General features: G+C 37.5%; 1 protein-coding gene across 4 annotated transcripts in view; it reads right to left on the bottom strand.

Moving 5' to 3' along the window:
• Positions 1-26,411, bottom strand: part of INPP4B (inositol polyphosphate-4-phosphatase type II B) — a 336,440-nt gene that overhangs the window by 198,863 nt on the left and 111,166 nt on the right. For 3 of the 4 annotated variants that reach the window (XM_027885672.1, XM_027885673.1, XM_027885671.1), the window contains one exon: positions 8,893-8,977. The exons of the other annotated variant lie outside the window; for it this stretch is intronic. In XM_027885672.1, the coding sequence (XP_027741473.1) occupies positions 8,893-8,977 (85 nt within the window). The remainder of the gene's footprint in view (positions 1-8,892; positions 8,978-26,411) is intronic. 4 annotated transcript variants of the gene reach the window in all.

The following is a 26,411-nucleotide window of genomic DNA, read 5'->3' as shown; positions in this document are numbered from 1 at the left end:
CTCAACAGGTTGTATGTGGGAGCTTCTGACCTCATTACTATCCATGTGTCATTTACTGTTCTGCCTGAAGTCTAACTGTTGAATGATCAAATTTTCTAAGAATAAAAGAAGAAAAGGGGTGGGAAAAAAACAAAAAAAAAGCTGAAGCTCACAATGAATCCAAGTAAGTAGCAAGGGTCAGTCATTTGATTAAGATTAGCACAGGAAGAAAAAAACACCTCTTAGGCATTCAAAATTCTGTGATATAGCAGGCTTCACAGAGTCACAAATTCAATGTGACATTTACTGCAACACACACCGAGAAGAGCAAACTGGAAAAGAAAGAAAAATCAATGCTTCTTTAAAAGAAGTTACCAGCTAATTTAGAAACATAAAACTCTATAAAACACCTGTGCTATCGCATTAATAAGGATTGAAGTATTTGGTTGGACACCAAAATCATTCTGACCTAAATAAGCTATATATCATATTACTGGGTGAAAAAGAACACTTTAATGTTTTCATACTTAGTTCAAAAATGCAAACAACATAGAAAAGTTCTTTTCAAGACAATATGAATTTAAATTCCTTTTACTAACTTGTGTATCTAACCTTGGGCACTTGCACACATGTTATTCTAGATCTGTTTGCACTTCATAAACTGAGCATCTGCCAGTTACAATTAACTCTGCTTTTATTGTTATGGAGGGAACAAAAGATGAAACCTCAATTCTGGAAGCCTCTTAAAACTGTACACAAATTCCCACAGAGGTGGGATAAGGGTTTTTTTTTTTCTGAGCTGGAACTAAGGAAATGTAACCACGGCTGCAAATGCTGCTAAAAATGCTGGATAACATTTCATATAGCAGTTGGACTATAGATTTCATAAAGAAAGACTGGAAAGAAGAGCAGAAAGTGAGGGAACCTCTTCCTGGCTTCAGGAGCATTAAAAAAAGCTAATGGGGATTCAAACTCTTGCCTCTAGTTCTGGCTCAGTCAGAAGAGATATTCAGTTCTTGAGAAAAGAATATTCAAAATGTGAGGGAGATGAAGATATTCATCAGGTCCTTGTTTACACAAAAAAATGCCTACTTGAGTGACCAAACCTGAACAAGCTGAGCTTTACTTCTTGTCAAAGATGACCACAGAGACACAGTGTGATCTGGTACTGCATCTGAGCCATGAGGGCAGTAACCTTCAGAAAGCTCCTAATTAGAAAAGCCGATAACTTCGCTGCTGCTCTGGTAAGATCTGCAACAGCAGAGTCTTCTGCTCCCTTCTGTCACTGACATCAACAATTCAAAAGCTTTTTTATTTCATAGTATTTTGGAGCTGCTTGTGGAAAAAATGAAAGGAAAGCCATGTAATCAACCGGCATCAAGATCAAAATTAACCAGAATTCTAATTAAAAATAAAGAAAAACAAAACTGATTATACCATTCATCCTTTAAAAGCAGTTTGGATATCCGAGATACCTTAGTGAAGGAAAGCTTGTCAGAGAAACAAGCCAATACTTAACAATCAAAATACAAATATATCAAGGTGTTCTTTTCTTTTTGCTCTTTATCTTTAAATGTAAATAGGAACAGTGATCTTGCCTTGAAATATCCTACCACTAGCTAGATAAAAAAACATCTGCTTTGGGAGGAAATCAATGTTTTGCAATTGAAATCATGCTATTTATATTTACCTCTTAGCTGTGAAAATCAGACTGCCAAGCACAAAAGGCATACTGAATCACCATTAATATGCATGCAACCAGAAATGGATAGTGAAATGCAGTAGGAGTGGGCATAATTCACTGTATTCTGATCAAACAGGTGCCAGTCTTGAGATGTGGAAATTCATTCTAAACTATCACTTCAAAACACTACAGTCTGCTATATTTAGATCTTTGGAGTACTCTGACAACTAAGTTAAATTCTGAAAAGCATATGAAAATGCCTGAAAAATACTCATCACTGCAAATGTGGAAAGTTTTATTCTGCAGATCCAAGCGTAGGTAAATTATCTATTTCCCATACTGTTTCAAATCATGTAATCACAGAATGGTTTGGGTTGGAAGAGACCTTAAAAATTATCTAGTTCCTATGCCCTGCCATAGTCAGGGACACCTCCCATTAGACCAGATTGCTCAGAACCCCATCCAACCTGGCCTTGAACACTTCCAGGGAATGGGTCAGCCACAACTTCTCTGGGCAACCTGTGCCAGTGCCTCACCACTCTCACAGTAATAATTTTCTTCCTAATATCTAATCTCAACCTGCCCTCCTTCAGTTTAAAGCCATTACTCCTTGTCCTATCAGAACATGACCTTGTAAAAAGTCCCTCCCCACCTCTCTTATAGATCCCCCATTAGGTACTGAATAGTTTATGTACAAAAAAGTTGACATGCCAGAAGAACAATGTGAAAAAGGCACACTGGCAAAAAAACCTGTTGCCATAAAGGAGCACAGAGGTTTATTTATATAACAAAGATCATCATCTCTTTGCTCTCCTCCCTCAGTTGTTGGCTATTATTTTGCATCAGCTGCATATAGGAAGCCCTAACAAGCTCAGACACTTAATTCCAAGTTTCATTAGGGAGGCAAAGCTTAACTGATACAAATCTTTCCGAAATTAATGGACCCCCAAATGTAAGCAAGGCCTCAAATGAATGGCAGACATATCAGAAGAATTATATTAATAATTAACCAAGCAATTATTACTACATGATTAATTATATTAAATTATTTATTTCAATAAATACTATAGATATTAAATCATTAAAATATAATTAATGAAAATAAATGGAGTAGTATTTCACAGGTGGACAAAAGCACTTTATACTTTACAATTAAGTTACTGCAGAAAATACAGATACACAACCTTCAAAAAGTTAAATACAATGGTTTTCTTTGCCAAACAAGCATTGAACTTCGTAGTTCTAAATTCAAAGAAAAATCATATATCATTCTATATTTATCTCTTTTTCTTCTTGAACTGAAGCTCTGCTTAGCTGGGCAGGAGTGCTGCTTAACAAAGACATTATGGAAAGCTACTGTGGTCCATTGGCTTTACTGCTTCAGGCACCTTCTTAAGTGGGGACACCTTGCAAGCAGGTGCTTAGCAGCCCTTCCAGCAGCTTGTCCACCTTGCTGCTCCTCCTTATTTATTTATCACAGACTCAGCTGGAGGCAAGACCTGAAGAAGCAGACAGTGAAAAGCAAATATGTCTGTTCACAGACCCCTTTTCTGATCAGGACTTTCTGTTCCACACAGCTTTTACCGAAGTGTGATCTCAACAAGACTTTCTCCCACAGAAGTCAGCATGGAAAGTTACGGTCTCACAGGACCTCAGCAGCTCAAATGAAGAGCTCAATGCCCCTGCTCAAACAGGACTGCTGTCAAATAAGGGAATAGCACAAAGAGAAGCTTACATCCCCAGTGGCACTGGAAAGTCTTTTCTACTCTAACCCAACTGTCTAAAATCAAAAATGTATTTTGATTCTAGTTCCATCATCCTCAGATAACTTTTTCTTCTTCCCATTATTTCATAATAAAATTTAAATTTCCCAAGTTTTTCAGTTTAACAATATCAATTACCCCTTTTGCTCCAAGTACTTTGATGTTACAATTATTTTAAAAATGAAAACAAATTTGTTAAAAATATCTCAACAATGTACCTCTTAATTTTTGAAGTGTACTTTATTGTAACTTTAATCACAATCTCTTACACAGAAACTGAAGTTTCTGTGATTTCAGAAACAATGGAGTCACCAAAAAAAGTTTTGGGAGTTATTGGAGCTGACTTATCTTTCAAAAGATTGCAATTTAAAGGAAAGGTTTTCAAAATAAAAACATAATAAAACAAAACAAACATATTTCCAAGGGTAGGGGGAAAACACTTTGGTTTTAAAGCTTTTTCACTTATTAATTTTCATTTTTTTCATAAAAAGTTTTTATTGGTTTATTTTACTAAACATGTAAAAGTGACAGGAATTTTGATGCTCCCTGGCTTGCTTTATTTTCCTTCATGAGAGTTATAAGCACAACATCATGTTGAACAGAGCAAAAAAGAAGTTACTGGGATAATTCAAATTAAAAACAAAATACAAAGCCCAGTGTCCAGGATGACAGCCTGGATTTTTCTAGAAGATCACTACTTTTCCTCTTGTGCCAATATATAAAGTAAGAGAGTTCAAAAAGGTTAAAGGTTGTCTGTCTCTTTTCACACACAACAGCAAAAAAGTAATTCTCACTTGCAAGCTCAGCAGAGGAAAATGGTTAAGAATATCAGTGAGTCACTGGCACTCTAAAATATAAAGCACCATCAGAGCTAACCACCATATGCTGTAACAAAAGTAGAATGGAAGCTTTGATACGTAAATTATATCCGCAGGATATTTCTAATACAGACATCAGAGGCTTTTAATTCACAAAGCCGTCTGAATTCTATATGCTGATGCATTTCATGTTCAAATTAGTAGTGATGAAATCATCCCATGGTTACTCATGATGCTATGTTAATCTTCCTTTGGAAGTTAAATTTTCAATCAAAGATAAAGAATTTAATTAAAATTTTTATCTTTGGTGATTTTTTTTTTTTTAATTTTGCAGTGCTGGAATGAACTTACATAAGATACCATTATAATCTACATTTAAGTCCCCACAGAACCTCACAAAGAGTCTGAATATTTGAAATTATTATATAGCATGGTACCCCAGGTTGACTACTGCAGTAGTTTCTTCTAATTCCTGTCAGCTTTCACATATGCTACATTGCTTCTCCCCTTTCATTGAATACCTCACTTATGCTGGAAAACCACACAAATATTTGAATACCTCAATGGTATCTCAGGATCCCTGAACAGAAACACCATAGCATTCAGCAAAAATACCAAGTGTGGCCTTTGCAAAGCAGGGAACTGCTTTTGCTGAAATAAGTAGATCATACCTCTGGCTGGACCATCGGTTTGCCTTAAAAAAAGGCAGGATTCAGAGATCTCAATTCTCTGTATACATCAGCAGGGGTAACCTTATCATCATATGCCTCAGTTACTCCATCCCTAAAACAGGGAGTGATACTGACCTGCCTTTCCAAGCCACTACTGTTGAGAGAAAAAGCTCCAGGTGAAGTGGCTTGCATACCACACATGGCAAAAGAGAATGCTTGCTGTGTAAAGGATATTCCCACATACAGGCCTTTTTTTTCCCCCTGCCCCAATTTACTGCAATGTGTTTTAGATGACTGCGACCTTGTATCAAAAGCTCTGTCTTCCTCCTCTGTTCCTTTCCTCCCTCCCCTCATTTCTCACTAGCCCTCCCTGGATGTTACAGCTCTTACCTCCCTAGCTCTCATGATGGGACCACACACAGTAATGCAATTAATGCAATCTTTCAGGAATCTCTTTTCCTGAAAGACAGAAGAGAATTACAGATCAAGAGAAGGTAGCCCTTGTACGCTGTATCTCATCTCTGCTTTCATTTCACTGTGCCTGTGTGTCTTGGGTACATTCCCAATTTTGTGTTGTCCAACGCCACACGGAGGCAAGAGAGGCAAAGTTCTTTGGTCTCACCCACATGAGGCTCTACACAACACAGTGGTCAACCTCAGACTGCTCCTGGGAGCAACTCGAACATTCAGCCATGCAGCTCCTATTCCCTGTTCCAGGGAAACATAACAGTGACCAAAAAACTACCAACATTCTGTTCCTGGTTGCTTATCTTATTTGCCCTTTGCTCTTCTGCTCAAACACTGACTCCTCTGGAAGTGGGAAAAACACACTTAAATGCCTGATGCAAAACAACTGGCGTGTGTTGGCCTTGGCCAGCTCCAGCCACCTGCCCCAATGCTCGCTCACTCCCCCCTCCTCAACAGGGCTGGGGGAGATAAAGAGCGGGAGATCACTTACCCATTTGCATCATGGGCAAAACAGACTCATCTTCTGGGAAAAATAATTTATTGCAAATTAAAAGAGTCCTGAAGAGGGAGAAACAAATACTTTTTTATTCCTCCACTCCTACCTTTTACCCAGGCCCAAATTCACCCCCAACTCCTCTGCCCTTCCCACACCCCAAGCAGTATGGAGGTTTGAAGGCTGGGGGGATATGGTCAGAGCTTCTCTCAGCTCTTCCTCCCTCCTCACACTTTACCCCTGGCTGCAGTGTGGTCTCTCCACAGGCAGCAGGGAAGTACCTGCTCCACTGGGATCTCTCCAGGAGAACCTTTGCTGGGGTGCCTGGAGCACCTTTCCCCACCTCCTGATTTCAGGAGTGAATCACATCCACGGGAACTACCTCATTCAATCAGATCCACTTCACACCAGTGTCTGACCTGTCCTGCTAATGGTGACCAGTTCACATTACGAGGGCATTTTAGCCATCAGCCACATAAGGACTGAAAGTTCACCTAACAAATCCTTCTGTTTCCTTCCAAGGTCCAGTCGGAAACCTTTTGAGGCTGCTTTTCTGGGAGCACTACACTTGAAGCACTGACAGGATTATCTGCTCTGACCTTCCCCTTATGTTTCAGAGCCCACAGAGCCCTGAGGTGATCATCAGCTCCACAGTACCACTAGTTCCATGAAAATGTCCTTATTTTTGCCTCCCTGTTTACTCCACTTCCCTTTATTACTGCTTTCTCTTCCTAGATATCCCAGTCAGTCTCCATTTCTCACTCTTACAATGCCTAAGATTCAGCCCACCACTCAGAGAAACACAGAGACAACTGGGCAAATTGGGCAATTGCTCCAACCTGCCTTCATGCTTCCAAATTGAACCCTCACCTGACTTTCTTCATCTTGCAGCCTGCAGAATGAAGAAAGTATCCCTTCCCAGCCACACCATAAGGTAATCTCACAGATCAACTCTGTCTCTTTTCTTGGAGCTTCTGCTGTGCTCTGGCACAGCTCTCCTTCATCAGTTCCTCAAGGAGTTTGACACTGTGAGCGGGTATGTCCTCCTATTCTGCTTCCACCTGAAACCTTTGAAGTCCCAGATACACATTCGATAGCTGATTTTGGCTCCCAATAGCCCATGAATCTATTCTTCTGACAATGCAGCTAGCTTTTCATGGTCAAAGCCGCCACTGAAAAAGATCTCTTCACAGTTCCTGAGTTTTGATTTTCTCCCCCATTTTGTCTTCCGAGGTTTTTTCTATCCTACAGTACATGGATTATTATTTCACTTCTTTTGGTATTTTATCTTCATTCAGTACATAGTATATCATCTTCATTTGTCTTCAGTTTTGTTCTAATACCTCTTAATAGTCTTTTCCCATCCAACAAATCATCAGCCAGGTTGATGTCCTTGCTCTCCACCACGGGAAAATTGCCAAGTTTGAAATAGATTTCTCCTCTACCTGTCTGTCTCTTCCTCTGTCTTCTGTTTGGTCATGCCCCAGGCATTCATTACTGTTGGCTCTGCTTACCTGAAGTTTTCTGTACTGTTTTTTCTTCTTTAATACGTTTTTAGAGGCTGGTTAGAATGCTACCCTTACCTTTGGTGACTACTGACACACTACTGACCTTTAAAAACCTTGTTTTGGGAAGTCTGTGTCTCAGCTAGCAATTTCTGTTCCTAACTATGCAAGCATATTTCTTCCTGCACACATATTCACAGTCTCTTTTTTCTCCACAGGCAGCCTGAAGTGCTAACTCAGTATTCATTGTTGTCTACTTGCACAGCTTTTGGGCTTAAAATCTGCCACAGAAACTGTCCTGTTTGCAGGCTTCAAAGCTAACTGGAACAGTCCTGTCAGCAATTACAGCTGTATTCTGGGTTCATTTCAGTAGCATTATGTCCTAGTATTGTAAAAATAATGCCACAAGGGAACCAACATGACTGTATTTATACTCATGAAGTTGATCATTCTATGAATGAATTGGACCCAATGAGGGCACAATTAGAAAAGTCTCAATTTGAGAGTCAACAGTAAACATTTGGCTCTTAGAGTCAGGCAAAGTAATGCTTCAAAATCCAGAAAGCAGTCCTTTCTGATGCAGTGCCTCAACAGCAGGCACAAAACATATGATTTCATTCCCTACAGAAGATGCAGGATTTGAGCTATTCCCTGGAATATTACCCAGAAAAGGATAAAATCCACAATGATTACATTTTTAAGCCCTGCCTTCTCAAATGTGACCAACCAATAGGAATCACAATCGAGTGAGGCCAAAAATGAGGATAATTAATGCAATGTTTCCCTTGAAGTGGGCTGGACATTTTGGTGAATATAAAAATAGATGATAGGAACTTCTATTAAACATAAAGGTGGTCATCAAGTCCACAAAGGCAGTATAACCTTTTTTTCCTCTGGTCTAAGACCACCACAGCTAACAGCAAATGGCAAATTGATCTAAGGACTTCAGAACTCTGCATGGTATCTGCAAGAATCCACATCAAAAAATTTCTAACACAATGTCTATTTGAGATGGTCCTGCAGAGAAAACTCTAAGTCAGCATTTTCTCCAAAGAAAATCTTTCCCCTAAAGCAAGGACTCAATTTTAAAAATGAAGAGTTGATAAAAGGTGAGAAAAACAGCAAACTTCTCATTTAATGAGGAGTTTAACAATGAATAATCATTGAAGAATAAGATGAATTGGCTATGCATCAGCATAAAGATAAGCCCCATATTGTACCAAATACCTGACAAAACAGAACCTCAAACTTCTATTTATTGTCAGAGGAAGAAGATGACATATGACTTGCACTTGACTTTAGAAAAATAATAGCTTTTAGGATTTTCTTTTTGGGCATGAATTCAGAGACCATCAGTATTTAGATGTTTGCATCAAACAGACAACAGGATATACTCTAGCTAAGTTTTTAGCAAAGTTTCAATGTGTGGGTGGCTGAGGAGGGGTTATAGTAATTTCTGTTGTCAGAAATAAAAGATTTGCACTGAACACACTGAGCTGTGCCTTACTTACTGAGAACTATTGAAACATCTGCTTTACTCCTGAACTCCACAACCCAGCAGTGCTCCAGGATTACCACTTCAGAGGCATCAGAGCTCTGTGAGACAAAGATGACAAAACATTAGGATTTGGAACCTGACTGGGAAGTCCTTCTGTTTGGCTGTTCACAGCTGATGCAGCACATAGATAGAGAGACAACAAAGAATAACCAGGCAGATGGATAGAGGCATTCTTTAATTACTGATCTGTGCCATACTACTTCAGCTAGATTAGTTATAAAAGGAATAAACTTTTAGTAAAGACTATGCAGGAAAGTTTAAAAAGTAACTCAGTAGTTTTTTGTGTTTTTTTTCATACTTCAAGTATTCAAAAGCTTAGATGCCATTTCACTCCTAAGCAAGTCAGGCAAGCCCAACTCATTCAAACTTCCATATTTACTAATAAGGCTGAATCAAATGCCAGATTCTATTCAAAGAGTAGGATATTTTTCAAGTGAACAGGATAACGCAATCTTTGAGAAGGCATTTCTCTTCAATTTTTATTTGAAAGGGATTTCTTTATCTTCACTTGAAATTTCGAATATGGTCTCTGGCTATGCAATTCAAATGACATTAAGTGATATGGACCCATTGCAGAGTGCAATAGGATACAAATTACCACTATCATTTTTTGTGAGTGCTTTGCAGAGGAGATGCAGACTCTCCTAGTTTAGTACGTGTGACTCATTTTTCAGAAGAGTAAAGCTATCAATCACTCCCTCAGAATTAATCTTTTTTCCCCTTAAAGCTTTTATTATCCATTTTTTATCCCTAACATCTGGATACAAATAACCCTTTAGAGCATGCAACCATTCATTCCCTTCATTCCAGGTTTCCAACATGAACATCACAGAGCTCATTCTCTAACCCCTGCAGAATCTCATGGAAGTAATGTAAAATCTTATTTTAACATTCCTTCCTCAGGTGCTACTTTATTCCAAGTGATCCTAAAGATGAAAAATTTTTCATATCCTAGACCTATTTTACCAAAAGCCTGAAATTTAGTTTCACACACCTAACACTTAAAGAATTACTTCATAAACCAGTTCACCTGCCTTGTCTATCCCTTTCTTGTCTATCCCTTTCTCTGCATTTACATTGTGTTGTTTGGCCTGCCAGAAGCAGACTCGAACTTTTTGCCTAGAATTTCATGTTCTTTTCAAGTGGATGCGTTGCCCCTGCATTTTCTCACAAAAGGACTCCTAACTTACCTAGTAATACCACTTTCTTTCATGAGCAAATTAGTGAAAATTTAGTACACTAAGACTGTAAGACTGACTACTAATATAACATGTAACACTTGAAAGTCTAATGATGATTGCCTGGAGAATGTCTATATTTAATCCCTCTCACCTCTTACCCCTTACTAAATGAATACACCAAACCCAGTTATCAAAATACAAAACAACATCCAAAGGCAACAAGAGGTTAAAATAAAACAGAGGAGCACGAAAAAGAAGCACGTTATCTTATATTGATATGTGCCAGAATTCAAGAGAGAAGCTGTAATAGACTAAGAAAAAGCAAGCAGACTTTTCTAGAAACCACTTTTAAATTGATTTCTTGGAAATATTATTCAGGCTGGCTTGGTCTAAAAGGAGAGTATTGTTATGTAGATTGAAAAAAAAAAATTTTTTTAATTAGTTTTTTTAAACTAACTTTTTTTTTTTAAAGAGAGACAAGGAGAAAGTAGTGAAACAATGCAGTGAATTTTGGGAGAAATACAAGTGCTACTTCAGGAACTTTTTAATTTATAGAATCCAGCAAGTCAAGCATCCATGGTAGCTCAGGCGACTCTCAAGTGCTGTCAAGTCAGACATTCTTTGAGGTTCTAACAAGGAAAGCAAAATACAAGTCTTTATGAGCAACAGCCAAAGTCAGTTTGGGAAAATAAGCAATAGTAGTCCAAAAACCAAACAGGAGACTAATTAGAAAGAGTTTTCCACTATTAGCAATGATGCTGGTAACTATTTTAATTCTTTAGATTTTGAAGCGCTGATAAACCCCACTTTTTCAGGTAGATAATGTAGTCTGAAGGTAGAAAGTTTGAGAACATTTAACACTCATCTGTGAATACAGAAACCAAAAAACCTTCTACCTGCTCTCTCAAAAAAAAAAAAAAAAAATTCAAATGATCCTTAACACCTTTTCCACCTTCCATCCCTGCTTTAAATGGTTCTTCTGATGATATTAATGCTCCACAGATGAAATACACAAACATGAGAAGTCCCCAGACTTAACAGGGATGTATGTTTAAGAGGAAATGTTGAGTGAAGCCTGTCACTGTATAAAGAAATGCAACTCCCTCTTGGCCTGGCTTTCAGGCAAGTCAGGTGTTCAGAAAGGCCAGGAATGGAGAAGCACAGCTTCCATATAGTTTGCTACAGCTGCTAAGACTTAAAGAGTTCGTATTTTGATCTGTATATGATAGGCATAACCCAAGCAAATTGGCAAAGGGTTGGCAAAAATAGCTTTCAAATAACAGACAAGAATTTGTGTCAGCGCGGTTTGTCTCACAATGCAGTTGATATGCAACACCATCTACAAACATGAGAGACAGTGAGATTTCAAGCTCTCTACGTTTTAAGACAGCAGATGTTGCAGCACAAGAGCCTCTTTTTATAGACAAGTTACTCCCTGCACCAGTGGAAGCTGGAATGAAGCAATGTTGCCACTTCAAATGAATCTGAGTGCTTTTCCAAGATACACAATGAAGAGCAGTGATCAGAGGACGTGCATTTCCTTTTTCTGTATGTGAGAGGGAATAAGAAGGGAAACAAGAAAAAGGGATGAAAGAGCATAGGGCTACCAGAAAATAAAGCACATGTTGCTGCAAAACATTTCCTATATCCTGACACAAACCTGAAGAAAAATACCTTCAGGATTACTATTATGGCAGACTTATCATCATTTAGATGAGCTATGCTATGCTCTGTCACATAAAAAGCTAACAAGAAATTTACTTACAAATGAAATGACAAAACTGTAATCAAGGAAACCATTATGCATATCTGATAGAGGATCAGCTTTGTTTTTCAATACCTAAAGAGATCAAAAATTTCTCTCATTTCAGTGCATAACATGAGCTCATCTGGACTAGCTCTTATTTTAATTTTTTCTACGTTTTATTTTAATAAAAGGGTAAATCCAAACTATATGGTCTTTATGTGTGGAAAACAGGATCAAAGTCAGATCTGTAATACATTGTGAAGGTCTAATATATTGGGATTTTTTTCTTCCTGCCATTGGTACTCTTGGATAATTGTTTTAAAAACCTAACTGCATCAATCCAGATGCCAAACAACAACTAGACCTTGAACTACTACGTCTTTCTCTAAATACTGAAAAAGTCTACAGGCACTGCACCAGGAAATTATTTCAAAACACTGATTTCAGGATGCAATTCGACGATTCATAGATCTGAATTAAATATTGCAGTGAAACTGCTCAAGAAGAGTCCCCAAATCTAGAATTAGCAGAAACCTTTTCAATTCACTTTGCCAAATGACTGGCCAAGCTTTGCTGTCAGTATGGTGGCATAAAACTAAGGTACTACATTAATAAGTCCATGAGTGTCTGCTGTAACTATGAATTTCAGAGCGCCGAAGACACCCTTATTTCTGTGGAGTCCATGCCTAAAGCTGAAGAGACAATCACATGTATGAACAGGTGTCTGCTAACTGCATTTTCACACCTACATAACTGTACTGAACTGACATCCATCCTTCAAGTATGTTGCTCCAAATGCACAAACTGGAATTTGTGACTATCTTATTGCAGACTCCAGGCCTGCAATGTTTCTTTGGACTTGGGGAGAAAAAAAAAAAAAAGGAAAGAAAGCTTTCAAAAAATGAAAGCACTGGAAAACTTTTAAAATGTCAAAGCGAACAGCACGTTTCAGCTATTTTTGCATTCATATAAATCTGACTCCATGTACCGCTGTGGGAGGGGGGAAGAAGTGTGTCATTGTGAACTGGTTTTACAATAGGAGATTTGCTGGAGGCAGAGAAGGGGAAAATCTACTGCTAGGTATGGTATATCACGTAAAGAACTAAACTGACAGTTAAAATTAGAAGTGAGATTCCTCTGTGTTAAAACAGTTAAGTAGAAAAGTAAAGCTATAGCACTGTAGAGAGAACAAACACTACAGAAAGTAAAATCTCCTCTAATAAGACATTATTAAAATCCTCCACAGTCAACTGGGGGCGAGGGTGTGCATGTAGTGTGTGTGAATTTCACAGCTTATTTCTTTTAAAAGCATATTTTCACAAACTTGAAATATTTAAAAGCCTTATAGACTAGAGGTGCTACATACACCAAACTACTTAAGTTTTTTTTCACATCAGTTATTTTCTGCCTCCAAAATTTAAAATTATTCTTATGATTAAAAATAATTAAAGATAGAATTTTTACAGAAAGGCACCAAAACATATCTGAAATGAAAAAAAATATAGTCACACATATGTAACACAAAAGGCTATGCAGCAGAACACTTTCAAAATGCAAATGCTGAGAACTGGTTTCAGTTCTTACTTGCTATTAAAGAAAATATTTGCAACAGAAGAGTTTGCCTGAAGGGACTGGTAGCAGCAGGTGAAGTTATTTTGAATCCGCATCACCTCTCTCACCTCAAACTGCAAAGTCATCACTGTCCCCCACTTATTAGAAGGCAGATACAATGGAAGTCTTAGAGGAAGAGATGGTGACTGAGGAAGCCTGAAAGACCAGGTATTTGGGCATCTACAAGGCTGCTGTCAGTAATACACAGGCTAAGAGCTCACCTTGCAGCAGTGGAGAGCAAAGTGAGGTGCCTGCTCCTCATGAGGGACCCTTCCCTAGTTCAACCATGTGGCTACAACCCAAGCATGTAAAACCGGCTCAGAAAAATCTCAGTGCCCTCAGACTCCTACCCAAGGCTGGCTTTTCCAGGAATAGAGCCAGAAGACGGTGAATAGATGGATGGGATGACACGGACACCACCTCTTGGCACGCCTACAGTGTGACCAAAGGTCTGAAACACGTGATGGCACTAACGATAGCTCAGCGTCAACCTAACTGGCTCTGACACAAACAGCAGCAAAGTACTAATGGCATTTAAAAAAGCACAAGCTGTACAACTTCCCTACGACCCCGAGTTTTTACAACTTCCCTGGTACTGGCAAATGAGCTAGTCAGACTGATAGTAGCTCAATAATGTGGGCATGTGCTCAGGACATGTTTTTGACTACGTTATAAACATTACCACCTACGTTTGCTATTTCGGCGTTAGCATAGACAAGGTTCATCACTCCACAGAATTAAGCACAGCATTTTTATATATTCAACAAGAAAAGAAGGAACAAGAATTATCAGGGTAATATCATTCACAAACAGAAAAGTTAATATAGTCTTAAATTTACTTCAGTGTATTTCTACAGCAATATGTCCATTACTGAATAGAGTAAAAAAAAAAACCTGTTCTGATTTTGAGGTATTAACAAAGGACTCCACAGCAATCACAAGCATATAATCTGCAGAATAAAAACCAGCCCTCTAAATGCTAGCAATCAGTATTCAGCCATCTGAAATCTCCTTTAATATTATATATTCTTCTGCCATAATAACATTCCCATCCTGTGTCTATTAAGTAACGCAAAGCCTATGACCCAAGCTGTGTGATAAGGAAAAATATGCTTGCCGGGCACCTGATGAGGTGCTTCAATTACTCCAGGCAAGCTATAACCTGGTAGTTCATTACAGCCACCGTTACAAACCATCAGCTCACTTGAAAGATTCTCACATCATCTTTTACAAATAATGAGCTACCCACTGTGATTAATCCATCATGCAAGGCTACCCGATACCAACTTCAAGCTGACAATATAATACCACTAATCTGCATTCACCCTGGAAAATGTTGACTGATGTCACCAAATAAGTTCTGCAGAACAGAAAACTACCTTTAATAGACTATTACCTCCAACAAATGTGAATACCTAACCAAAAACAGTTTCTTTTTCAGTTTCAAAATGCATTTGTAATAATAATAATGTACTAATACACATTCACTCAGTTGATTATTTCAGCTTAAAAAAATAAGTCTCAAATTAGCTTTTCTAACAAAGTTAGTTATGTATAGTTTAGATACTAATTAGTTAAGTTTTTCAAAGTTACATTCTGTTGCAAGACTCCAGTGATCTATCATAACACGTACCTCAGATAATACAATTTTAAAAAGAAAATTCTCCCTCTCTGTTCTACACTTTTTGGCAGTTATTTAAAATATATGGTAATAATCTTTGCTCAGTTCCCAACATATCGCCTTTTTACTTCAAAAATGTTAAGATACCCTGACCACAGCTTTGCTCCCAAAGAGATTACAGTAATCCTGTGAATTCTGGTATGTCTGAGCACATGCATGCTTAACATAAAACTGACATACAATATTTCCAAGAGAACAGCTGTATCAGACCCAAGACCCATCATTCTGCCTGCAAGTGACATAGGAAGTGTTCAAGGAAGAGAAAAAGCAGGGCAGCCACGTGCAGCCCTCTTTCAGTTCCCTGCTGTTTTCACATCAGGGTTTTTCCTCAGATGCCTTTTCCACTCACTAGCTCTCAATGATGCTCTTCTTTCCTGAGAGCAGCTAGAATTTTTTCCAACACATCTACTTTTAGCATCTACAGCAAGTTATCACAAGCAACTCCAGTATTTCCACTACCCACTCCATGAAAAAACACCTTCTTTTGTCTGTGTGCAATCTAGTTCCCCTGGCTTCATTTAACATCACGCTGGAAGAGGCAATAAACCATTAAACTTTATCTCCTTCTTCAAGCCGTTAATGATTTTTCAGATTACTATCAGAGGTCATCACCTTTTACACAGGCTGAAAAGTTTTATCTTCTTCACTCCTTGTCCTGAAAACTCATAATAGACCTTCCTCTGGAACCTTCCCAGCCTCTCTATGTCCGGTGGGAGGAGGGGAAATGAACTGCATGGTGGATCTTCACAGACAGAGCGCTCTGCTTTGTTCTCTCCTTTTCCAACATCTCCTAACATTCAATTTACTTTTTTTAACACAACTGATCATCCATCTGCCCTCCTAATGGAAATCTAACTCTCTACAGATCTCATTCTGTGGCAGAGAGGCAGGAATAAGTGCAAAGCCCGTTATTTTGATGGGAAACTTTTATTATTTTTCTTCATGTGTAACTTCACACTTATGGATGTTGACCTTTATCTGCAACTTTATTGCTAATTATTTAGACTTGTATGGGCATTCTATGATTACTCACACTTGATCCCCCCCATCCTGACTATTCAGTGAGTTTAGTATCAGACTTTCTCACCTCACTGCCTACCTTCTGTTCACCATTTATGCAGATGTGACAGTACCAGGCTCAAGACACATCCCTGCTGATGCACTCCACTGTAAGAACTGCCCAAGCAGTTCCTAGACCTTATATCTTATTCAACTAGTCATGTATGTAATAGGAGAGAGGAAGTCTAGTGATGGAGTGATCAGCATTATTTGTATCAGAAGGTGAGAAAAACTACATTGAAAGGCAATCAAAGATTGTAAGTGTATGAAGTGAACAAATATAGTTGCTTATAGAACCATTTTGCCTGTGCTCTTGGAAGTGAAAGATGTTTTGAGGACTCACACAGATAGTTGATTTAAATGACGCACAAACTGCATGTGCAATTATTCAAATACATTTAAAATATGAACATCACAAATGACAACACAAATTACAGCACAATATGGCATTTTAAAAATATTTCAAGTGCAGAGAAAAACAAGACCACACTGCATTTCACTGGTTGGCCTCCAACGAGTAGGATGTTTTGCAAATGAACATTGCAGAGAACTGTGCTTTTTTTAAGACTTAGCTTCATGCAACACAGAACTCTAAAGAGAGCCTCAGGATGGAGCTTTTAACCCTTCATAACAAAATATACTTTTTAACCTTTCTTACATTTTCCCCTGAAAGTTTTCCTAAAGTGAAAAAATCAATCCAAAATTCACTAAATGCTATCAACTTTTCCCGTAACCTTAGAATAAAAAATTGAAATAGAAACAATGCAAAAATTAAATGACTTGAATAATTTTAATTATAAATCGTAAGTGCTAATATATCCAATGTATGTATTTCTAAAGATAATTCCTGCTCTTCTGACTCCTTGTACTGCCCACAGTGACGTTCACTTTTATTTGACAGCAAGACAATTCTCTGTCCCAACCCCCCTGAGCTTTAATCTTCTGCAAAGCACTTCCAAAAGAAGTAAACAGAATATTTTTCAGGATGCTTAAGACTTGGCATGCTAAAAGATAGGTGTTGTGTCATTAGCTATAGTCCCTAAGAGGATCAGAAGAATTCCTAGCAGACCTGTAAGGCCTAGCAGACCTAGCAGGCCCAACGTCAGCAAATGCCAACTTCTAAACAGGGAATCAAACAAGTATTTTAATTCTTTTTAAGCTTCTTCATGTTAACTTTCTCACTCTTCCTCCAGCTTTTGTTTTTCCTCTCATCTCTTTCTTGCAGGTAAAGAAATGGTGGCCCTCCAGACACTCCCAAGATCAAAGGGGCATAAGAAGATATGCCAGAGCAAGGATGCCTTTAACCTGCATGTCTGTGTTATTTGTAAGAGCAGCAGAATTAGGCCCTTAAAATACAGCAGATATGAATATAAAATATCATTTTTGAGCCCCCAGACCACACTGAAAACCAAAGCCATTACAGCCACGGAAAGAATGATGAGGGCTTTTTCTATTTCCCAGAAAAAAGTTTTCTTCTCATGTTCCCATGCAACAAATAAGTCACTTGACATAAAAGGCAGAGTGAGCAATTCATGTGTGGGCACCCAGAGAAAAACCACCTAGGTTATAAGCTCTCAATTTAGAAAGCTTTCATCATACTCTTTGAAATGAGAGAGACTTACTAAATCTCATCAATTTTAGCTTTAAAAAGAAAAACATTTCCCTTCCCTCCTGATTAACAACATTTTATTTCGGACATGGTACTGGCTTTCTGGCCTTCATGATTACATCTCATGAACTCTCTCACCAAACAGGACCTAGTAAAGCATTCATATGACAAATTGCAGAAGTTAGATGTTTGGGAACCAGGAGACAAACACTGTAAGCAGCAAGACTAATTTGGTCAAAATTATTTAGTCAAAATAAGTATCAAATGAAATTATGAAATCTCACAAATACTAAGCTCGCTCCAATTCATTCTGAATAAGCATATTTTTATAGAGATTTTGGAAACACAAGTACCTCAGCACAAAAAGGAAAACATCTTTTGCTTTACTAGAACATCATATATTCCCATTTTAGAATATTTGCAAAAATGGTAACTAAGCATGAACAAATGTTTAAAACATTCACAGAGACAACTGACTCGGGACAAAACCAGCCAGATATCAGCAGAAGGACACTTCTCATTAAACAGTTGTTTCATCCCTAAGCTCTGAGGCCACCCTCCAGGGAAACCTACACAGCACTTCTCAAATACGAGCTTTGGAATAGAAGATGCAGTTTTACAAGCAACTAAACTGATGTAACAGCAAAAATTCATAACTCTGCTAGATACCAAATACATTCAACGGGTCAGAAAATAAAATCTATGAGGCTCAGTGTGATCTCTCCCCTCCACAGCCAACTCCTCACCTTCCACCAGCCATAAACTGCCTGTCTCTTACCCTCAGGAGGCAACTGCTTTCTCAGCTCTTCCCTCCACCAAGAACACCCTGTCTCTCTCCTACCGCTTCCCTTCCCAGAAGCCACCTTTTGTTTCCGAGATGGTAAAACCGATCTGTATTTAATTGAACTCTGAGCAATGGTCTTCACCTTCTATCCAGCTTTGAATACTGAAGTTCTGATTTCAGACCTTAACAAAGGCATTTGTGATCAAGACCTTGACACTTCTCAGCTGTGTCACCCCACAGCCTCCAGCTACTGATCTCTACCATGTTCTTGCATCAGATACATCCCCACTATCATTGTTCAGAGTAACTGTGCACAAAAAGAAAATAGGAGTAATGAGCCCATAAAAGAAGTTTTAGAAGAGGTAATTTCAACAGTCAGGAAAGAAAGATCAATAGGTAAGTATGTGTGAGCAAGGAGGGTACCTACTTGTTCAAGCAAGGACACCATCCCATGCTTAAATTCAAACTCCATTTAGTGACTCAATGTGCAGTTCAAATGAAGTTTTCAAAGGTACCTTTCAAAGAGTAGCACTGGGGTTTCTAACCTATTTAACAGAAAATCTTTTTTAAATAATGATGAGTAAATACATTAAAGCAAACTTTTATCTATACCTAGACCTCTTCCACTTTGTCTCCATAAATCTCTTCTTTCTACATTTTACAAAAATCAAAGTATATTTAATAAGGAAACCACAAAATTCAGTCCCAAACTGCAAACTCCAGCTATGTAATCTGTATTTGAAGCCATGAGCATGAAGAACAAAAGTGTCCACCTGCAGAAACTACTATCAGCCTTCCAGATTCTCAAATATTAAAGTATCACGGTCTACACTCAAAGCAGAAGGAAAAATTTATAGAGGCATTACAAAAAGTTAGATTACTCAAATGCAATTCTCCAGAAACTGACTGTTGATTACAGCATCAACAGGCCTTAAATATTTCTATATTTACATCTAAATACTGTTTCAATACATTTCATGTGCCTCGATGTAGTATAGTCTGAGGTCTACAGTACCACGTTTTGGCTATAAACAGTGAGCATAAAATTGATTGTTAAAATTAGTAGTAAGTGACAAGTTCTAATATGCCTATAAATACATATGCGTCATAAAATCATTATAAATATATTCAAAACACTGATTTAACACATGTATTCATAAACATAAAAAAAATAAATTGCAACTTCCATCTTTTAAAGCATTCCACTTAAACATGGAGGCTTTTTTCAAAATAGTCTACCAATTAATAGTTTAATTCAGGATTTTATACTCACTGGGAAAGGACAGCTAAATGCTAAGTGCTTTCACTTCCAACAGACTCTTTAGTTTGTGTGTTATAAATGACTTTATCACAAGGCTGTGAAGCAGTTTCCACGTAAAGTTATTAGTGGTACTTTTATAGTGACACAAATCATTTAAGATTCAAGTTGAAAAGAACTTTAGCATTTCCTAAACTAACATTACCTGAGGAGTTATGTTTTAAGGGAAAACATCAGGACTTCTCAAAAAAAAAAAAAAAAAAAACAAAACAACAAACCACAACTGTAGAAAAAACAAACAAACCCAACCCCACCCACCAAAACCCAAAAACTTAACACCTTAGTGAAAGTAAACTAAATTTCAAAAAAATTATACATAGTAAAAAGAAAATTTTCCAGAAAATTCAGTAGATCACAACTAAGAGTTTTCCACACTGTGGTGGTTTTAATCTAGGCCTTCCCTGGTTACCAGTTTGTAACCAAGGAAGGGGCAGTATTCCCAGTATTCCATACAATTTTTACGTAAATTGTGGTATAAATAAGAGGGGAGGAGTGGCCTTTGCTCTCTTCTCTTCTGCCGAAGTTCGGAAACAGTGGGTCCCTGCATTAGTCTCGCTTATCTAAGGCTGAGGCCTGCAGCATCCACTGACCTGCCACGTGGAGGCTTGGGGAGTGCTGGCCGTGTGTGTGTCAATCTTGTTTTTTTTCTAAGGGACGTAGTGAAATTTAATAGTTATTTTACTAATTCTCAGGTTTAATTACGTATATCTGCTCGGTGTCCTTTTTTGTTCCCTTTTATTCCTTTTCCCCTTTCCCTATCCCTTCAGGAGGTATTTGGATTCCCTTTTACTGTGTACATAACATCTTAACTATAATATACATAAAAAATATATAATTTTTTATATAACTAACTTGATTTTCGAGTTCTTCAATTTACATAATTTTTTTCCTTTACCCTGGTGAAAGTAAAAAAAGGAAAGAGAAAGACTACTACTAGAAAGTTGGACATTTGGCAAAGAGTCAAGTCCGAACCATCACACACACCTTCCACTAGAAATGAATCAACTTGTTTCCAGGCTAGTGCTCTGAAACCAAAGTTCCCTTTCATAGGTTCAGAGGTTGCATTAAAGGTTATTAGAACTTAGAAAAGCATTTACACAAGAGGAAGAAAAAGAAGATACATGTTGATACCTGTGCACAAGAAGCAGATGTTGGACAACTGACTGGTTATTTTCACTTTAAACATTAAAAGGTAAATTTAGATAAGTCCATCCACCATGTGAGCGAAAACAGAGCATCAACCTTTTCTCTAATCTGTTTTCATCAGTCTGTCAACTGTTTTCATTTAAGAACGTTCAGTAAAAGTGGTCTATAAACAGAGATGGAAAAGCTTTCCCAGGAAGGTAAATGGAAGGAACAATATGGAAAGAAGTCACTGAGGTAAAATTTAACACTAGACTCAAGACAAAGAAGTGCTTGTTCTTTGGAAGTACTCATGGCTGTTTAGAAACTTACACTAAAAAACAACAAACAAACAAACAAACAAAAAAAAAACAACAAACACAAACAAAAAACCACACCACAAACAACCACCAACCAAAAAAAACACACATTAACATACATAACTGTTTTCTTTAACTTCCACCACAGAAAGTTGAGAAAAAGAAAAGTAAGGCTATTTCACAGACTACTTCTAATGAAACAAATGTCAGACTTTTTCATCACCAAGATAATTGTCTCAATTTGCTTCAGAATTTATTCCAATAGTCTACCTGTTATACCAAAAATGCTGCACAGTAAAGAAACCAGGCAAGAATAGAAATATTTTGAAACCTTTGTTGTTTTCCAGGGAAAGAATATTGCTTATCACTTCAGTTACATCAGTATGTTAACAAGAATTCAAACTGTTAATTTCCTAATCCGATTACTTTGACAGAGAAAGAACAACATTTACATCACAACAGAACTCAGAAAACTCAAATTGAAAAATGCCTAAATAATTAAACCAACTACACAATAACTACTGCATCTGAGCAAAGGCCCACACAGCACAGTATGGATCTATGATGGCAAACAAAGGCAAATAAACAGGGAATTCTTTAAAAACAGGGCAAGCTCATCATCATGCTTCTCTAAAATACCTCCAAGCTTCTTCTAGCCTTGTTAAGGGACTTTTCTGAACAAATGGGCATCTGGGTTTAATGAATTTGTATTGATTCCTTCATCATTTTGTATTTGCCAATACATTCACTTCTTCTAAATTTTCTTTTTTTTATAAATTCCTTATTTTTTTTTCTGCCACTCCCTTGGCTTTTATTTTAAATAACCTTCTACAAAAGCCATTCTTCTAGTTTGCTGTACTGCCATGACAATCATAAAGCAAAAATAAAATCCCCGGTGAAACTGTATTTGAAAACAGTTGTAAATGAGCAGAAAGCATACAACATGGATAAATTTATTGCAAGCAGAAGACTATATGGATCATTGCAGAGTTCCTACAAAACTACATATATTCCTTTCATTTTTCCCTCAGAAAACTTGAGTTGGGCAACAAAACACAAATCAAACTAATGCAAGAATCCTATCTTAAACTTTAGGAAATATTTTTAACCTGTGGCACATTGGCTAAGTAGTGCCATGCAACCTTGTTTGGAGAGACCAATTTCAGCAGTCAGCAGATCATCCCCAAGGAAAACTTTCTGTACAATGTCCTGATATTCTGTCTCGGAAGTCTGTGCATTGAATAGGCCAAGGAAGAAGTCACAGTTTGCTGGCAGAACTACACATAAACAAGCACTGACTGTAAAATTTATTACATGTATATAATATATTATACAATGTATATATTATATATTATATATTCTATTACTAGGTTAAACTTATCTCAACCCAAATGTGTCTTGTGACTAATCCCAAGTACATTTGTTTCCTGGGAAAAATAAACAAAGGAACATTTTTAATATTATATCGTTCACCTTTTTTTTTTTTTTAGGTTGTTGGTTCACATCGCACTTGAAGGTCTCTTAGTAAAATATTCCAAAATCTCACTGGCAACGAACAGCAATTTTACTGCATGTTCCCTGAGCAACCAAATGATGAATAGCCTTTAGCTTGCCCTTCTGTATTTTCCTTCTTCTTCAGTCATAAAAAGACATCTTCAAGTTTCTGAAACAACTATGTCAAATACTGAACTACAGATTACCATAATTAGGTTTCCCAGAGATTTCTCAGAATAAAATTAAAATGCATTCATGACTATTATTAAAAGAAAGGTGCAGTCAAGAGCACTGGATTAAAAATTACAAAGCTGTAAAGTGTTCTGGAAATGTCAATGGTTGTTGCAACGTAACAGCATAAAAACACCTTTACAGAGCCAAGTTTAACCTTCATCTGGGCTACACATTCTTACTTGAAGCTGTAGCTACAGGTCTCAAAAAGTAGAGGAAAAAAAACCTGATTCCTAGATGTCATCATTTATCACTGCACTCAAACAGCAAATAGCAATCCTTCCAGTGTACATTTTAATTGTCTAAGTGCAATTTCAGCCACAGTATCCCCCCAAAAAACCCTAACACACCACTCAACCCAAAAAAAGCCACACACAACCCCTTTTTTCTTTATAGATATCAAAACATGCAAAATCCTGTTTGGAAATCTGTTTCCATCTATGTATAGCTTTCAACTGGATGCAAACACAAAACACTACAACTACACATGCAAAGTATCCACCTGCAAATAGAAGCACATACAATGCTAACACAGTGTTACACATTCAATCCTGCGTGCTTTTAGTTAGAGTTCTCCTTGACCATGCTGCCAAATCCTTCCAGAAACGCTTTCAAGAGCAGTTCACGTACAAAGTAGAGACACTTAGCGAGCAGCAAAGTGAAGAGCTCTCAATGTAAAATCAACACAATGCTATTTCTCATGCTTCCACTTACTAGTTTCATTTTTCATCTAGAGCGAAATAGAAAAAATGTTTCCCCAAAAAAATTTTACAAACATTTATCTCATTTAACAACCTCATCACTGCTCTGGCATTTAGCCACCCTCAAAAAGCCATTTATTGCTTCCCATCTCATGGAACTGCTGTGCCTTAAACATTGAGTGAAGTATTAGATATTCCCCAGGAAACTGATCAAAATGACACAACATAAAGGGCAAGCAGCAATCTAGGGTATAATAAAACAACAGCACATTAAAGAATTAGTACAATATTTATACTCAAGTTGCACAGAAGCCCTGTGAAGCTACTTACAACATTGACTTCCCACTACATCTATGACATTACTATTGATTTAAATGTCAAAGCAGCTAACAATGACTTTTCACAGTGTTGCAGAAGGTGCATGTTTATCATACTAAGATGCTGTAATCAGATCTGATAAGGTGTGAGGAGAACCCATCAGCTGAACAAGTCAAAGGTAATTCCATGAAACTACTTTGTTTTGTTGTGTCAACCCCCAGCTACACTTTAGGACATTATGAGCTTGCAGACAGCCTGGTAAAATAACATGGCTGACACAGCAACATTCCTGCACGTGCATTTTCAATTCTCTTGGGCAAACACCACTTAATCCCCACCAGCCAGAACCCAGAGATGAATGCTGTCATGTCTGTGTTGTCAGGAGATCAAAGGAATTCATTGTCCAGCTGTGGCCCTGGATTGCTACTCCGTGTGGGAATGCAAACTATTTCCTTCTCTTTTGGAATTTTAACAAAAAAAAAAAAAAAAAAAAAAAAAAAGCATATTTTGTACTTTTACAAGAACCCCTACAGATTTGTTGCAAATTCCTGTTTTGGGGAAAGGTTGTAGGTACCAGCTCTCTCTTTACTCAGTACATTAGGCCTGGAGCCCTGGGTCCCTAAGTCTTCCCAGGCCCTGGGTCCTGCCCCTCTACCACCTTCATCTTTCCAGAGTTTGGGGCAAAAGGGTGGATAAAAGCTGTGCAATATTGATTTTGTCAATTAAGTCCTCAACTGAAAAAAACTTCCTAGGAAGTACTGAACTTTGACTAAGTGGATTCTTATCCTTTTCAAATTTGATAACCACATTTGACATTTGGTGAAAATAAAAAAAAAGGAGATGTCTATAATTCCATTCAGATCCTCTCATCTCTCATAGTTTCCCTCCTGCATCAGTCTTGCTATTAGTACTTATTGCCAGTGGCAAGCAAAAGAAAAATCTGACAGCCATACGAGTCTCATCTCCTTGCACAAAATAAGTTTGGCATCGCTCTGGGTAAATCACAGCAAGACTGTCTCAACATACAAGACACATGGACAATGATCTTCATCAGAGATGTCCATGAAGAGATCAGGAGGAGGGGAAGGAAGGGACATAAAAGCAGCAAGGAGAAAGCCCAAGATGTTTTTCAAAATACAGAAAATTATTTAAAAGATCTGGCTCCAACTGTCATTTCCAGAGACAGTGAAGCACTTCTGCAGGCCTTTTTTGTTTCATTTTTCTAATATCAATACACCAAAGACATGAAACCAAAATTAAGACTTCAAGTTTTTTTAAGCTTGTAGCTATAATTACTCTGTTCTAAGGATCAAATATAAATGCAGTAATTTCTGAGGAAAAAAAAAGAATGAAATTAAGCTCATTCCACCTAATCTTTCTCACAATTGCCAGGGACATGCACAATCAGTCTTGAATTCTTTACCACAGAACTTTTCCTTTTCCTTGTGTCAAAAAATTATCTGAAGTCGTCAAGTAAAAAGAATCAGCTTTCCAGAATATCTTACCATGTCAATATATTCAAGATGAGAGCTAAGCTACCATTTAACCTCTTTTGCCGCAGCTGAACTGAAACACACGGAGCACTTCCTTAAACACAGCTAGAGTTTAATCCAGGCAATGGCTAGGAATGCTAAGCAGCTGTATCATATCAGTAAGTCCACACACATAAATAAATCTAAATTTTCAAGGCCGACTCTTTTATGCAGTTTTATCAACAGTGGTGGTATCCCAACTCCTAACCAGAAAACCACTGGATCCAGATGTGCATATAAGAAACACACACACTGCAAATGCCCCCCTCTGCCTCTCATTTTTTAATCAGTGCTTAAACTGGAAATTTGCTTTTAGGAGAAAAAGCAATGTTTTTATGCTGAAAGTTGATGCATTCTCTACATCACAACTGTTGACCTCTAACCTGAGAACACAGACACTCTAAAGTAACAAAGTAGAAATGTCTTCTACAGGAGGCAGGAATTTTCTCATTAGAATATTTCTTATATTCATTTTTTAGTTGTGGAAAATATAAATAAACTTTTCAATAGCCATATTAATGTAGAGAAGTGTCGTGTTTTTACTGGGCTCCCCAAAATTAAAATTTTCTTGAATCCATATTTTTAAAAAACATCTTTTGCTGGTATTTCCTGGCTATGCCTTAAAAATTAATATGAACTAATCACAAATTATTACATTTCTCATGCTAATTTCAAGCTTGAATACATACTGTCCAGAATTCAAGTCTATACTATGATACCACAGCCATTTAGGCAACACTATATTTTGATTTTACCTCATTATT

This window comes from Empidonax traillii, unplaced genomic scaffold, assembly GCF_003031625.1.
Source record: "Empidonax traillii isolate 1590-97213 ecotype Southwest subspecies unplaced genomic scaffold, ASM303162v1 scaffold170:size2694500, whole genome shotgun sequence".
Classification (NCBI taxonomy): Eukaryota; Metazoa; Chordata; class Aves; order Passeriformes; family Tyrannidae; genus Empidonax; species Empidonax traillii.
Note: the sequence above shows the minus strand (reverse complement) of the source record. Positions and strands in the feature narration are given on the sequence as shown.